Source organism: Cynocephalus volans, chromosome 8 (genome assembly GCF_027409185.1).
Source record: "Cynocephalus volans isolate mCynVol1 chromosome 8, mCynVol1.pri, whole genome shotgun sequence".
NCBI lineage: Eukaryota > Metazoa > Chordata > Mammalia > Dermoptera > Cynocephalidae > Cynocephalus > Cynocephalus volans.
Genome location: NC_084467.1, coordinates 22,656,400 through 22,671,011, shown reverse-complemented (window position 1 = coordinate 22,671,011; position 14,612 = coordinate 22,656,400). Strand labels below are relative to the sequence as shown.

The following is a 14,612-nucleotide window of genomic DNA, read 5'->3' as shown; positions in this document are numbered from 1 at the left end:
GAGGTGAAGTAACTTACCAAAAGGCCCACAGCTAGGAATAGCAGGGCCTTAGTTGGTCCTCACGGCCCTCAGACTCCAGAACCCACTATCTTCTCCCTGCATGTCAAGTTCAATCTCTTTGTTTTACAAATGAGGAAACTGAGGCACAGCTACACCAGTGATCACCAAGGCCCTGCACACTACAGAGGAGCAAACAGCTTAATTCAAGTAACTGCCAGCCAGCTGGGGTCCAGCTGGGGCTCCCTCTATTTGCAGACACAGGGTGGCTCCTCTCCTCACTGGTAAAACAAGCCCGGCTGGGCGGCAAGGGCTGCAAGCTGTGTCCCTGCCCACAATTTAACGGGAATGGCAAGTGGCCAGAAATTAATTAGCTGTCTCAGTTTTGGCAAGGCCTGTGGAAGGAAAGTGGTTAATTATAACAAAACCCAGTGAGTATGTCATAGGAGAAGATTAAGGTCTGGAACACGGAAATAAAAGGCCCCAGAGTTGAACATGAGTGGGAAGGCCAGCCAGGTCACACTCAACAATAAACAGGATAGATGCCTTGTTCAGTTCAGTGCAAGAACCACAACACACTCGTGGAGGCCAGGGAAGGGAAGCTCTGCTCCTTCACCCTGGCCCTGCTTCTGGCTTGAGGATGGTTGGGCCAGCAGATGGGACAGCCAGACACAATTGAGTCCCCAAGAAAGCAGAGTCCCTCAAGTGTGGCACGTCAGCCCATGGGTTTCTGGAAATAGGACACAGCCCTCCTACAAACACCTACTGACATGCTGCCTGAGTGTCGGGCCCTCAGCTAGGGCTCCAGCTCTGAACAAAGGATACGTCCCTCACCCCACTCATCAGTGGGGAGACAGAGAGAGATGAGCAACCAGGTATTTAAAATAGTGCATGGTCCCTGCTCTGATGAGGGACCCACAGGACACTGCAGAAACACAAAGAAGGGTTATCTGTTGGCCTGGGGCATCAGAGAAGGCTTCCTGGAGGAAAGATTTACTAAGCTAAAGAGTAAGGGGTTACTCTGGAGGGGATGGCGTCCTCAGGTTCCTGCACATCTTATTTCCCTCTTGGCTTAAAATTGAGGGATTTTTATTACATATCCCAACAACTCCACAGAAGGAATCTCATTAATAAACTGCCAACTAGATATTTAAGAAATACTTAGTGATGCCTTCTTAGGGTCAGGGACTGAACTAGGAAACAGGATAGAAGATGAATGGAACACAGTTCCTCCCCTCCAGGAGCAACCAGGAGAAGAGAAGGCAAACACATAAACAAGCAAATGCACTACGATTATAAAACACTGTCATGACCATCTATTTTTGCATGTCTCCCCTCTTTCTATGTGACAGGCATTGGACAAAGTCACTGGATTTACATCACTGCATTTAATCCTGACAACAACTGACTGTGGTAAGTACTACCACAACATTTGGCAAACAAGGGGACTCAGGCTCAGAGAGGTGGAGAAACTTGCCCAAGGTCATACAGCCCATGCGATGTAGTACCAGGACTCAAGCCTAGGTCTGTCTGTCCCTGTGATGGTTAGTTTTATATGTCACTTTGGCTAGACTATAGTGCCCAGTTATTTAATCAAAGACTAATTTAGGTGTTGCTGTGAAGGTATTTTGTAGATGTGGTTAACATCTACAGTCAGTCAATTTTATAGATTATCCTTGATAATCTGGGTTGGACTGATCTAATCAGTTCAAAGGCCTTAAGAACAAAACTGAGGTTTTCCAGAGGAAGAAGAGGCTCCACAAGTGGACCGTATTACTTTCTTGCCTGAGAATTCCCAGCCTGCCACATGTCCTGCAAATTTCAGGCTTGCCTAGCCAGACCCCACAAAGCCAAATCCTCGAAACAAATCCTAGTTGTTCTTTTTCTCCGATAGGACCATGACTGATAGAGACCCAAAGCCCATGCTCTAGACTAAAGCTGGTGCCACATAGTCCCCTCACCCAGAAAAGGGCGATGACAACAATCACCCAAGTTGGGTTATTGGAGATCAAATGTGATGAGAGGCACCGTGATAAAATGAAGAGAGGGCAGGCTCTGCAGTCAGACACTTACTAACCAGGTGTCCCTTGGACAAAAATCTTTCATCTCTGTGCCTCAGCTTCTTCACCTGTAAAATGGGCACATCTGTTCCTACCTCACAGAAGTGTTGCAAAGATTAAATGCAAGTGTGCATGTAAAGTCTCCTGTGCAGAGCCTTCCAACTCATCAAACACGTGCCCATTTTTGCCACAGTTGCAATTTCTAGGTTCCTAAGGATTTTAAGTCCTTACCATCTGCCAAGTTAATGTTTCAATCCCACAATTCCATGTAAAACTAATGCCTACAAGGTTATCATTCTTAGGGGCTGGCCAGTTAGCTCAGTTGGCCAGAGCATGGTGCTGATAACTCCAAGGTCCAGGGTTCCATCCCTGTACCGGCCAGCTGCCAAAAAAAAAAAAAAGGTTATCATTCTTAGTGACCACTGTGTACAAGTTACACAGTTTGCCTAACATGTTCCTTCCCCCCAAGGGACTCTCATTGAGGACAACAGGCCAGTGAGTCCCTGTGCAGAGCACTTCACACACATTCTCTCATTTGAATCTCTCCCACCCTGGGAAGTTGGTCTCGGCATACTCACATTTAGTTCACAGAAGGAAACTGTGGACCAAAGAGGAAAGGTGCTTGTCCAGGAATGGACAGTGGACAGAACCAAGATCTAAAGTCAGGTGTTCTGAAAAGTCCAAGTTTCTACCTCCAGGTCTTTGGCCATGCTGTGTGTTACTTCTCATGACATCTCCCTCTGCCTGGCACACAACAGTTTCACTTTCATTTTATTGATTAAGAATTTATTATTTTAATAACTTTACAAGTAAGTCTACTCTGCTCCATTGCCCCTCCCAACCCCTGGCTGCATGAAAAAGAGGTTTTCCCACAGGATATCTCGGGTTTGACGTTCTTCACAGACATTGCTTCACAGACACTTTGCACACCTGGGATCTGGGAGTCAAGGGGACCTCGGTTGAAAGGCCAAAGCCACCACTTCCCAACTATGGCCCTGGGCAAGTGAACTATCATCTCTGAGCCTCAGTTTCCTCATCTGTTAAATGGAGAGAAACACAGTACCAACCTCCTAGAGTTGGGAGAATTAAGTGAGATAATATACAAGAGGCGCTTGGCACGGAGATGGCCACCTTGTCAGCAGTCAGAAAGGTCAACAGTTCTACTTTTGGAGTTAACTCCCGCCAAATCAATATGCTGAGCTTTGCTGTTGAGCCCTCTCTTATCTGGGATGTCAAGGCCTGGGCAGGGAGGGAATGTCTTGTGGCTACCTGCCCCTCCTGTCAGGACAGCTCCACTCCATCTCACCAGTGAGGAATGGAAAATCACTAGATGTGGGGCATTTCCTAGCACTCTGGAAGGATGAGTTTTTGTAACCAAGGGAAACAGATTACCTCCATCTGTCCTGCAGGGGCATCTGGCCGGGCCATGAGAAGCAGCTTCTCTTCCTTGGCTTAATCCCCGCCCCTGTTTCCCAAGTGCTGGACAACAGAGCCAAAAGGCATCATTATCACCAACAGCTTCCTGCTGTGCTAAAGCCAGATCTACATCATCTCTTTTAACTTTTGCCCTCTGCCTAAAACATTCCCTCCTAACAGGTCTCTGCTCATTTTTCCCTTCCTCCCCAACCTCCCCATATACAACTGCAGCCCTGCACTCTCTCTCACCCAGGCGTGTTTTAGTTCACTTATTTGCCTGGCCTTATATCTATTTGTTTACTGTCTATCTTTTCCCCAGTAGAACAGCAGCTCCATGAGGGCAGGGACTGTCTTCATCATGGTTGCAGTCCCAGCATCTAGAACTGTGCCTGGAACTTAGCAGGGGCTGCTGAATGTATTTTTGCCCCAACCCTGTGATGGGGGGTTTTCCTCTCCTCCTCATTTCACAGATGAGAAGATAGGCTCAACTCACTGAGCCCAAGGGTGGACGGCCAGCAAGAAGCAAACCTGGATTTGAACCCCAGTCTGTCTGCCTCTGAAGGATAGGACTGCCTCTCCAGCTGCTGGCCCTGCTCCAGGAAACTTGGGGTTCTTTGGGCCTGTGAGATGTTGTCAGTGTCCCCCAGGCCAGGCTGCCCTGTGCAAGAACCTATTTGTCATGCTCCTAAGTATTACTCTCTCCAGCCATCCTTTGGCTCTCCCGTAACTCAGATAATTCTAAGTGTGCAAAGAGATCCAAGGGGAGGGGGCAAAGGGTAGGAAAGATGAGCTCCAGTACTGTCTTGGCCACCAGCTCAACAGACACAGAACCTCTCCAGGCCTCAGTTTCCTCATCTGTAAATGAGGGCTGAACTGACATACAGGGTGGCAGAGGACAGGGCAATGGGTAAAGTATGGGGCTGGGCTCAGAATGATACTCTTCTAATTTCAGTCTGACCCACTTAGGCACATTGTGTCATTTCTTTGAGCCTCGAGTTTCCTCATCTATAAATAAGAGCAACAACACTCACCTCAGCATGGGTTCTGTGAGAATTAAACAGGATAATACACATACGTCTGTCTCTAAACAGACTGTCTGTCACAAAATAGGTGTTCAATAAGGAGAATTATCACCCATGATTAAAAGTTCTAAGCCTTGGTGACAAGGTTATTTCTGCAGGGCAGGAGACTTCTGCCTCTCCCAGTGTGGTGTTCTTTGAATGGGGCTTTTCTGACATCACAAGACTTTGAAGTTTGAGTTCTTTCCACTTATAAAAGACTAGGAAGCTTATAGAAGACAAAATTCTTTCTATATACACCCTTCCTGGCCAAAGACAAAGCTGCTGATTTCTGCAGCTGCACTGGGAGCTATAAATCAATAGAACACAGCCCAGACACCCCACCCCACCTCACACCCCCCTGCTGGTAATGGGGCTGCTACAGCCTGCATGATTGTCAACTGCTAATTTAAACCAGGCTCTCTGTTCAACCCCAAGATTATCCTTCTTCTTGTGCATGTTATGATGTTCTGGGCAGCCAATTTGATTTTGAGGTCCCAGGACTCTAAGGTTAATGAAATCATGCCTTGCCCTTGCATGGCCCCCTGCCTTTCAAAGTCCAGACATCTGCCAGGGATGGGGGGAGGTGAATCTGAGATCACAGCATTGAGATTCACTCTTTGAATCTCAGCGGCGGGGTTATGCTTGTCTTATCTTTCCTCCATCTAAATCTCCAATGCCAAACCTCCACCCTGTGGTTTTTCCAGTGTCTGCTTATATACCTTCAACGACAGGAAGTTCCCTACATTACACAGCAGCCTGTACCTTCTTGAAGAGCTTTGACTGTGGGAAAATTCCTTATAGAAATAATACCAGATGTGCATAAACAGATGCGTTCAAGAATGTTCACAGCAGCATTATTTAGATTGGCATAACAGTGGAAATTATATATGTCCCCCCAAATAGAACACATTTGATAAAAAAAAAATGTTTGATAGTGTGAGAACATAGTCACGATATAATGATATAATGTGAAGTGAAAAGGCATCTTGCAAAATATTATATATAATGTGGTCATGATTTCAATATGTGATCCCGATTTCATTAAAATAAATAAATACACACACACACACACACACAGTGAGAGGGGAAGGAAATACGTCATAATGACAAAGCTTTTCTCTTTGTGGTAGGATTATGGGTAATGCCTGTCTCTGCTTAAACTTCTTCATATTTTCTTAAATAACTACTGTGTTACCTTTATTGTAAAAGAAAATTTCTAATATTGAACTGATAAAGTTTCCCTATATAGCATCCACCCAATAATTCTAGTTCCTCCGGGGCTTGATAAATGTCGACCAAATGAATGAGAAGCAAATCTTGCTCCTCTTCTAAAAAGTCATGATTACGGAAAACATTTATTGAATACTTACCAAATGCCTGGTTCTGTGCTGCAGTCCCTCACATCATACCTCCTGAAAACCTCATAACCACCCTGCTGTGGATTGATGTCCCCCCAAAACTTAGTCCCACTGGGACAGCGTAAAGAGGGTGGGAAATCCTATTATGGTAATCGAAATGTGGGGCCTTGAAGAGGTGATTAGATTGTAGGACCATGCCATAGTGAATGCATTAATAATGGTGGTCAGGGGCGTAGTTCTGAGGGCTTTAAAAGGAGAGCACGTGAGAGTCTCTCTCTACTCTGCCATCTTCTGCCATGTGAGACCCCTGCATTGCTGTAAAGCCACCACCAAAGAATCACTTCACCACATGTTCCCTGGACTGTGGATTTCCCAGCCTCCAAAACCATAAGCAATAACTTTTGTTTTATTACATATCAACAGGTATTTTGATATAAGCAATAGAAACAGACTAACATACACCCTATGAAGTTCTATCACTACTCCCATATCAGAGATGAGAAAACTGAGGCTCGGAGACATTGTGTATGTCTTGCTCATGCTCACTCTCTTAGTAAGTGGCACAGCTGGGATGTGATTCCTGGTCATTCTGGCTCTGATGTTCAGGCTCTCAACTGCTGTTACCCCACATTGGAGCCTTAGAGATTTGCAGAAAGCAATCTGTCCTGTTTCTTGCCTCTCCATCTAGACATCCCCAGCTCTCGCTCCCATTCTTCATGTGTCTAATGGACAGCAGTGATACAAAATCATGGAGTGATTTTGGAGTCAGAAAGACCTGGGTTGACGTCTTGACTCCACCCCCTCTTGCTGTGAGAGGCACTGGCTCCCCTGGAGTCTTTGCATCCCCACCTATAAATGAGAACATAAAACCTCCATTGTAAGGTTGTGCTGCAGCTTGGAGGAGCCTCTGACACGTGACAGAGGATCAGGAAAAGGCTCTTTGGTGTCTTCGGTGACTTCAGGACTGATCCCCATGTGTCTGTGAGTCACATACACTCTCCAGGGAACAAACCCAAGATCTAGGAAGTGGCAGGCTCTGGGGCAAGGCCAGGAGGTTTAGCAGGAGCAGTGCCCAGGGCTGCTGCTTGTTCTCCTTACTGAGCCTCACCAGAAGGCACCCAGCCCAGCCTCCCGCCTTCTTGGTAGGTCATGTTAACTCCATTTCAGAAAGGGGACAACTGAGGCCAGGGTTTCGAAGACCTGTCCAAAGTCACATGGCCCCCTTTCCATTGCCTTGAGCCTGTCTCTCTGGTTTCCCCACACTGAGCCACTCCCCATCCACTCCACCCACCCACACCCACACAAAATTCGTACTCTTGAACACCATTATACACAGATTGCTCCAAAATCCTCTTCTCCATGGCCTGTGACCCAAAGCTCCCTCATTCCCCAGCACGGCTGGCCTTACCATAGGACCTGAGGACCTGCCCAGCTTCAGCTCCCACGTCCAGACTCACAGCTCGAGCCTCAGCCGTTTCTGGCCTTAACACAGCCACGCCGGGCCTGTCTCTGGGCTTCTCCTAAGTCCTCCCTTTTCCCCTTGCCACCAGAATGACTACCTCCAATTACCTGGGGCTGGTCCATGGAGTCCCTCTAACATTTGCACCTCATCAGGGATTTTGGAAGGCAGGGACTAAGTCAGCAGATTCATCACCGGCTCCCAGGTCCGGCCAATGCTCAGCACACAGCAGGTGCTTTTGATAACCATGGTGAGGCAGACAACTGCTTGCAAGGCCTTCCCTGCTTTTCTCCTTGCAGCCTCTTCATTCTCACAGCCACCCCGGGCTCTGGTACTCTCAGCTCAGCTGTGGTGAACCTCCCTGCCCTCTGCAGCTCTGATCATCCTCTGAACCTGTCATTGCTCCTGCTGCTCCTTCTGCCTGGAATGCTCTGTCCCCACCTCTCCATGTAGCCAACTGCTGCTCCCCTCACAACTCAGCACTGGCATCACCTCCTCTAGCTGGGTCAGGCGCCTCCCCTGGACTCCCACAGCTCCAGGAGGCTGCGCTTGTCCCTGGAGTTATAACTAACCAGGGGGTCCCACGGGGCATGGCTGTGTTAGAGCCAGAGGCCATAATGAGATTTAAGCTGGGCAGTGGGAGCTGAGGCTGGACAGGCCTGGCAAAGGTCAGCATCAGCAAATGCTTGTTGGATGAGGAAATGGGAAGCCAATATAGGACACAGGAAAGGACCCAAAGTGGAAAACATAGAAAATGAGAAGCAGGCCTCAACAGCCATCCACTCTGTCCACCTGCAGCAGCTGCAGGAGGGCTGGTTAATCACAGCATATGGCATGCCAGGTGCTGCACTAGGCCCTTACATGCATGACCTCATTGAATTCTGTAAAAACCTATCATGATCTCTCCAATATTTCAAATGAGGAAATGAGGCTCAGGGAAGGTAAGCTATTTGCCCAAAGCCACACTCCTGAGATGTGATCAAGCTAGGATTCAGAGTGAACACTGCCTGACCCCTAGTTGTGACCTTTACCACCGCACTGTGTCATCTCACTAAAATCTTTCCTGGCCTGGGGGCCCTAGGTCTGGACCCCGACCTAGGCAAGAGAGGGGAGGAAGACAGGAAGGCAAGCTGGGCCTCCGAAAACAAGTCAGGAACTCGGTGCCCCAATTCTGCCAAGTTGACACTTGGGCATCTTTTTCAGCAGTCCTTGGCACCTCAGCAGTAGACAGAGGGGACAACCAGAGCCCCTCACTCACCTGTTGTGACGCTGCCCCTGCTCATGCTGCCTGGCTCAACCTTTCCTCCCCGCTGTGTGCTCAGTCACCTCAGATGGAGGGAAAACACCATGCTTTACCAACATCATCTTATCCAGCCTTGAGCACAAGGGCACCTGCGAGGTACGTACTATTAGCCATACTTCACAGGTGAAGACACTCAGGTGCAGAGAGGCAATCCAACTTGCTAAAAATCTTAGTAGGTGGCAGCCAGCATTTGACACAAGGAGAAGAGTCAGAAGAGACATACGCTGAGGAGAGATCAAGGGGCAGAGAAGCACATGGCCTGAGACAGTCACCTGGAGGCAGGGTGGGAGGTTAAGAGGGGTGGAGACACATGCCGGGTGCAAACCAGCTGAAACCAGGACCAGAGAGAGGAGACAGGGAGACAGAGAGGGCTGCGGAACAGACAAGAGGCCAGGTAGAAAAGTACTGACTCCATTCTCCTACCCAGATTCTGGGGTGGGCAAATCTGGGAGTTCTAGGCCATGTAGAGGGAGGGAAGAGGTCACCTGCCAGCGATGAGGGGTCTGCTAATCCCTTCACACTCCACCCTACCTAGTGGGCTGCCAGTGGAATTCTCTGAGATGCCAGCCTCGCTGAGGGCACCAACTCTGTCATATGTCTGCTCTGAGGACCTGGGACATCCCACGGCCGACAGCAAGTCACCCTCCTCACTGAACTCACACTGCAGGAGCAGAAAAGGATGCCCTACCTTGGGGACCAGATGTCCTGAGAAACCCTGCTCACACTTCACAGAAGCCTTGTTCCCTGTTCCCAGGATCCACAGGCTGTTTGCTCAGAGCAGTTCCTGGAGGCCCCTCTCGTGCATCCAGAAGGACAAGTGGGCTTTGTCAAGTGGCTCCACGGAGCAGGGAGAAGACCAGAGTGAGACAAAGGCTTTGTGGCCTAGAATTCTGAAATTCCTGGTTCTTTTTTCAGGCCCTTGTCTTTGTCATACTTCCCTGTCACAGCTCTTCCCTTGGCTTTTTCCTTATTGCCCCTCGTCACCCTTTAGCTCCTCAGAGGCCTTCTTTGATCTCTCTGGCCAGGTGAGACCTTCCCCGCCCCCATTACAGGCTCCCAAAGCCCCCACGTACTCTTTCATATATAGCCCTTAGCACAGCTACAAATGTCAGTTTTTGAATGACTAGCTGATGAGTGTGTGTTTCTCCCGCCAGACCCTAAGCTCCACGAGGGTGGGATGGTTTATTTTTTTCCTCAGCATTGTATCCCAGCATCTAGTACAGTGTGTCCATAGAATGTTCTTGAATGAGTTAATTCCTTTCATGCCTTCACAGCGAGCCCCTTCCTCTTCTCAGAAGGCTTAGGGTCTAAAAGGCTCTGTTATCACATGTTATCTCTAATCTCACCCCAACCTGGATGCGTTGTTGTTATTCCCACTTTAAAGATGAGGAAATGAGCTTCAGAGAGTCGCTAGCCCAAGTACACAGCAAGCAAGTGGCTTTGAACTCAGATATGTCTGGTTCCAGAGTCCAGCTCTACCCACTACATCACCCTACTTTCCTGCCCCAAGGATCCTCTGGATCTTCCCTGGCAAACCTTCCCCTGTCCCCCAAACTGCCTAAACTCAGGATTGATAGACAGAATTCATTCATTCAATCCATCACTCATCATTCAACCAATCAACCGACTCATTTCTTAGTGTACCAGGCCCTGCATGGGGTGCCAGGGAACCACAGACAGCCCAGAGCTCAAGGAGCTCTTAAAGAGTCTCCACCCTCGGCTGCCCTCTCCCTGGCTGTGTCATACCAGGCCAGCGGTATCACATATGCTCTTTCACTGACACCTGCTCTTGGGACTTTTTCAGCAGAAGCCGAGCCCCAGGCAGCTGCCCTGTCCTCAGGCTCCCTCTCGATGGGGAAGGACTAAGTGCCAGTCCCCATCTCTTCTCCTCCCCGAAGGACAGCAGCCTAAGACACATGGGCTGAATGATGTGTAGGACCACAGACCTTCGGTCTCCACCATTCTCTGCAGAAGAGGAACAGGATTTTGCCACCTCCACCCATGCAAAGCTTTGACTATCCCTACTCCAGGCAACTCTGGGAAAAGTTCTGGACTTGGAGTCATAAGACTGGGATTCTAGCTCTGGGTCTAGTGCTAGCTGCTGGACCTTAGGAGAACAAGCACCCTGCCCCTCTCTGAGCCGCAGCTTCCTCATTTTCTTTGTGAAACATGAGTGAAGCTGATGCTTCCCATGCCTAGCCCACAAGGTTGTAGGTGAGGATTAAAATCACAGCCAGAGATTCAGTTAGCACATAGACGGTAACTAAGTGCTAAGACCGCAGGGAAACGTCTTAGTAACACAGGGACCTGGAGTGTTTGCATACATCTGACAAAGCGATTGCGGGAAGGCTGGTTGGGAAAACACCTGGCAGGCTGAGCCCAGAGCCTCCCAGCGTGGACCCTCAGAGGTGGGAGGCCCTTCTCTTGCTTAATGGTGGCGGGGAAGCTGTGCTCATCAGCCCACCTGCCAGAAGGCCCTAGGGAAAAGGCTAGAAATGGGACCAAACACATGATGCTCAGCTTTTCCCAGATTTGAGCACCTGGAGACAGTATGTGCCAGGAACCTGGAACTTTCAGAATCGGAGCTATTCTCAGGCCCACCTCGAGACAAGCACCTCCCTCATGCTCCCTTCGTCAGTTGGCACTGGATTCTGCAGGATCTGGAAATTTTCTCCTCCTCATACAGACAGCTTTCATTTATTGGATCCAGGCACCAGGCCAGCTGCATTAGATATGCTCTTTCTCTGACACCTCACAGCAACACCGTTGAAGAGGGTTTCTAATATTACCCCATTCTATAGATGAAGAAACTGAGGCTCAAAGAAGCTAAGTGATTCACCCAAGTCACAGCCAGTTCGTGGCAGAGTGGGGATTAATATATAGGTTGGGCTGACTCTAAGCCTGCAATGTGGGGAGAATCACTAAACACAAAGCAAAGACAATCCTGCCTGTGCTTAGGGGAATTTTCCCACTATAGCTGGTGATGAGTCATTGAAAAGGCAGGAAATTCTCGCACTTTCCACTCTTTCTGGGGGAGCAAAGGATCCCCCAGAGATCACCAATGCCAAAGCCCCTGGACACGTACACACCCCATCTAATGGTCCAACATACCACATTCTGCCCTGCAGAGACCCCATACTGTGGAATTCATACTTTCCAATCGAGGAGAGCAGGTCTCTATTCTTCAGACAAGGAAACTAAGGCAGACAAAGGTGGGGCAGGGGGAACGGTGCCTGGGCATCAGTGACTGGGCTGAGACCCCAGTTCACATCTCCAGCCTCTGAGTCCATGATCTGCCCTCTGCCCTGCCTGCTGGCACCATGGCCCAGAGAGGTTTAGGGTTGTGTCTTCAGTCAAGCAACATGAAGGACCCATTTCCAACTAGCAGCAAATATCAGGGCATCTTTGTTGTTTTAAGGATGGGAGTTTCCTCTTAACCCTTTTAGCTCATGTCTGAGCTGGTGGGGCTGTGTCTGTGGGGCTACTTCTGGGGCAAGCTGATTATGTTTTAGACTCTCTGAGAAGGTCCCAACACTATCCATAGATACCAGGAAGAGAACCTCACTTCCGGGGTGAAAGCACAAACTCCATTCCAGCCCAAACGACCACTGCTGCTTTTGGCAGGAAAAGACTGTTAAAGGAAGGAAGGAAATGGGAGAGGGCATTCGTGAGGTGGATGAGGCCTCTCTGGATTATATCCAGAGTTCCTGACCAGATGGCCACTGGGGGAGGGAGCAGAGAACCGGTGGGCTGGCCCACAGTCGTCACCCACTGTATCCAGGAACCATGGGCTCTCCATTGGCAAAGGCACCCACAGCTGCACACACATAAGTGCCCAAAGCCACTCTGGGTGCTCCCCTTCCCCTAGGGTTTCAGGGGTTTGACAAGAAACAACAGTCACATTGTCACATTCTCATACAGAGAGAATCACAAATTGACAGTCTGAGACAAACACACACCAACACAGGGAACCCAATAGACGATCACCAAATGTGACCTGGTGAGTGCCCCCACAGCACGGTGCAGACACAACAACACTCTTCTGTCCCCAACCCAGTACCTAGTGCCCACACACAGCTGTCTCCCCCAAAACCAGTGGCACTGTAGAGCATCTCTGCCCACCTCTAGGAGGTTTCAGGGGTCCAAACATACACTTGTACTGTCACAAGCAAGCACACACTCACAAACTGTGACAGGCACATAAATTGTCGCCAAACTATCCCACAACCCCGATGCAGAAGCAAGAGAATGCCAACAGATGATCAAATATTATTTAGATAAGCAAGCAAGCAAGCGCGCACACGCACGCACACACACACACACAACGGAGATACACATTCCCGCGTCCATCTCTCAATGGAAGTGGCCTCCCCGCTGGGCACCAGGCGTCCCCTGGGGGAACTACGGAGGCCTCGGGAGTCTGGGGTCCTGTGTTAGGGTCCCAAGACTCACGCCGGGTGGTCCCCACCCTCACCCCGGGGACTCACCGGACGATGCCGAACATGACAAGCACGTTGCCTAGCAGCCCCACGGCGCACACGGCTGAGTAGAGCGCAGTGATGGCGATAGCCAGGGCGAGGGACGAGGCGCTCTGTGCGCCCGGCTGCCCCGACGCATTGGCGCCCGCGCTGGGGGAGGCGCTGGGGTAGGCGTCCGAGGCGTTGGCGAGGAGCGGGGGCTGCAGCTCGGCGCCGGCGGAGGGGGCTGGCTCCATCTCCATGGCTGCCGCGCGGCGGGTGCCGCGTCCCTCTCCACAGTGCGCCCTGGGCGCAGGGATCTGGCGCGAGGGGCGCGCGAAAGCAGGAGGCCGCGGCCGCCGCCGCCGCCTGGATTTCTCCGAGTCTCCACCGCCTTCCTCTCCGCCGGCACTGGCCCTGCCCCCGGCGCCCGCCCGCTCCCCTCGCCCCGTGCGCTGTGAGCCAGGAGCCGCTGCGGGATCCTCGGAGCCGCTGCGGGATCCTCGGACTCGCCCGCCGCGCGCACCACGTGGCCCGGAGGCGGCCGCCAGCGTGAGCCCTCGACGGGGGGCGGGCGCTGCACCGCTGGCTTGGAGCCGGACCCGGAGGACTCTCGCACCTTTTCGGGGGATGCTTCATTGGCTCGAGTGCGCCCCCGCTCCAGTCCGGACTCACCTCCCCACCCCCGTGCCCCTTCGGAGTCAGAGGGACGTGGATGTGCATCCCGTCTCCAGCCCTGCACTGAGCAGAGTGACCTTGGGCAAGTCACTTAACCGCTCTCAACTTCATTCTTCATGTCTGTAAGATGAGGAAAATCGCATCACCTCTCTCAGAGAGTTGTTGGGGGAATTAAATAAGCTGATGCAAGTAAAGAATGTAGCTCAGTGCCAGGCACACAGTAACTCTGTAAATAACCATTGTTATCCATGCCTTTCTTGCACCCTATTCATTCGTTCAACAAATGTTTTGGGGGCGCCTAATATAAGAGCCTGGTACTTACTGGGCATCTGCTGATGCACAAAACCAGATGCAGTAGCTGCTTCCTGGGGTTTTACAGTCCAGTGGGGAGAGAGACAACAATCCTAAGATCAAACTAATGAAGGTACAGTTACAAATGAGGAAAGTGAAAGCAAGGAAGGCATTCCTGTGGCAGGGTCAGGACAGCTTCCCTGAGGAAATGACACTTAAGGTGAGGTGTGAAGTTTGGGGAGGAACTAACTCAGGGAAGGAACAAGGAAAGAGCCTTCCAGGCACAGGAACTACATGTGCAAAGGCCCTGTGGTCGGAGGGACTGAAAGGAGGCCAGGGAGAGGAGAAGACCAGGAGGAGGGGGTAGGGAACAGGATGAGGTGGTGGGCAGGACCTCCAGGAAACCCAAGTATCACTCTGGCTGCTGTAGGAGCAGACAGAGGAGGGTCACTTGGCTAATTCCTCCTTCCCACACCCCCTCCCTGAACTGACCAACCCAGACACACAGTCATCCTCCTCTTTGGAGCGCCCA

The 14,612-nt window shown here is 50.5% G+C and overlaps 1 protein-coding gene across 1 annotated transcript in view; it reads right to left on the bottom strand.

Annotated features, from left to right (window-relative positions):
- The window catches only part of OPRD1 (opioid receptor delta 1), a 28,481-nt gene extending 15,113 nt beyond the window's left edge, over positions 1-13,368 (bottom strand). Inside the window, exon 1 of the mRNA XM_063105467.1 lies at positions 13,142-13,368. Within this exon, the coding sequence (XP_062961537.1) occupies positions 13,142-13,368 (227 nt within the window). The remainder of the gene's footprint in view (positions 1-13,141) is intronic.
- Positions 13,369-14,612: the final 1,244 nt, after the last annotated feature.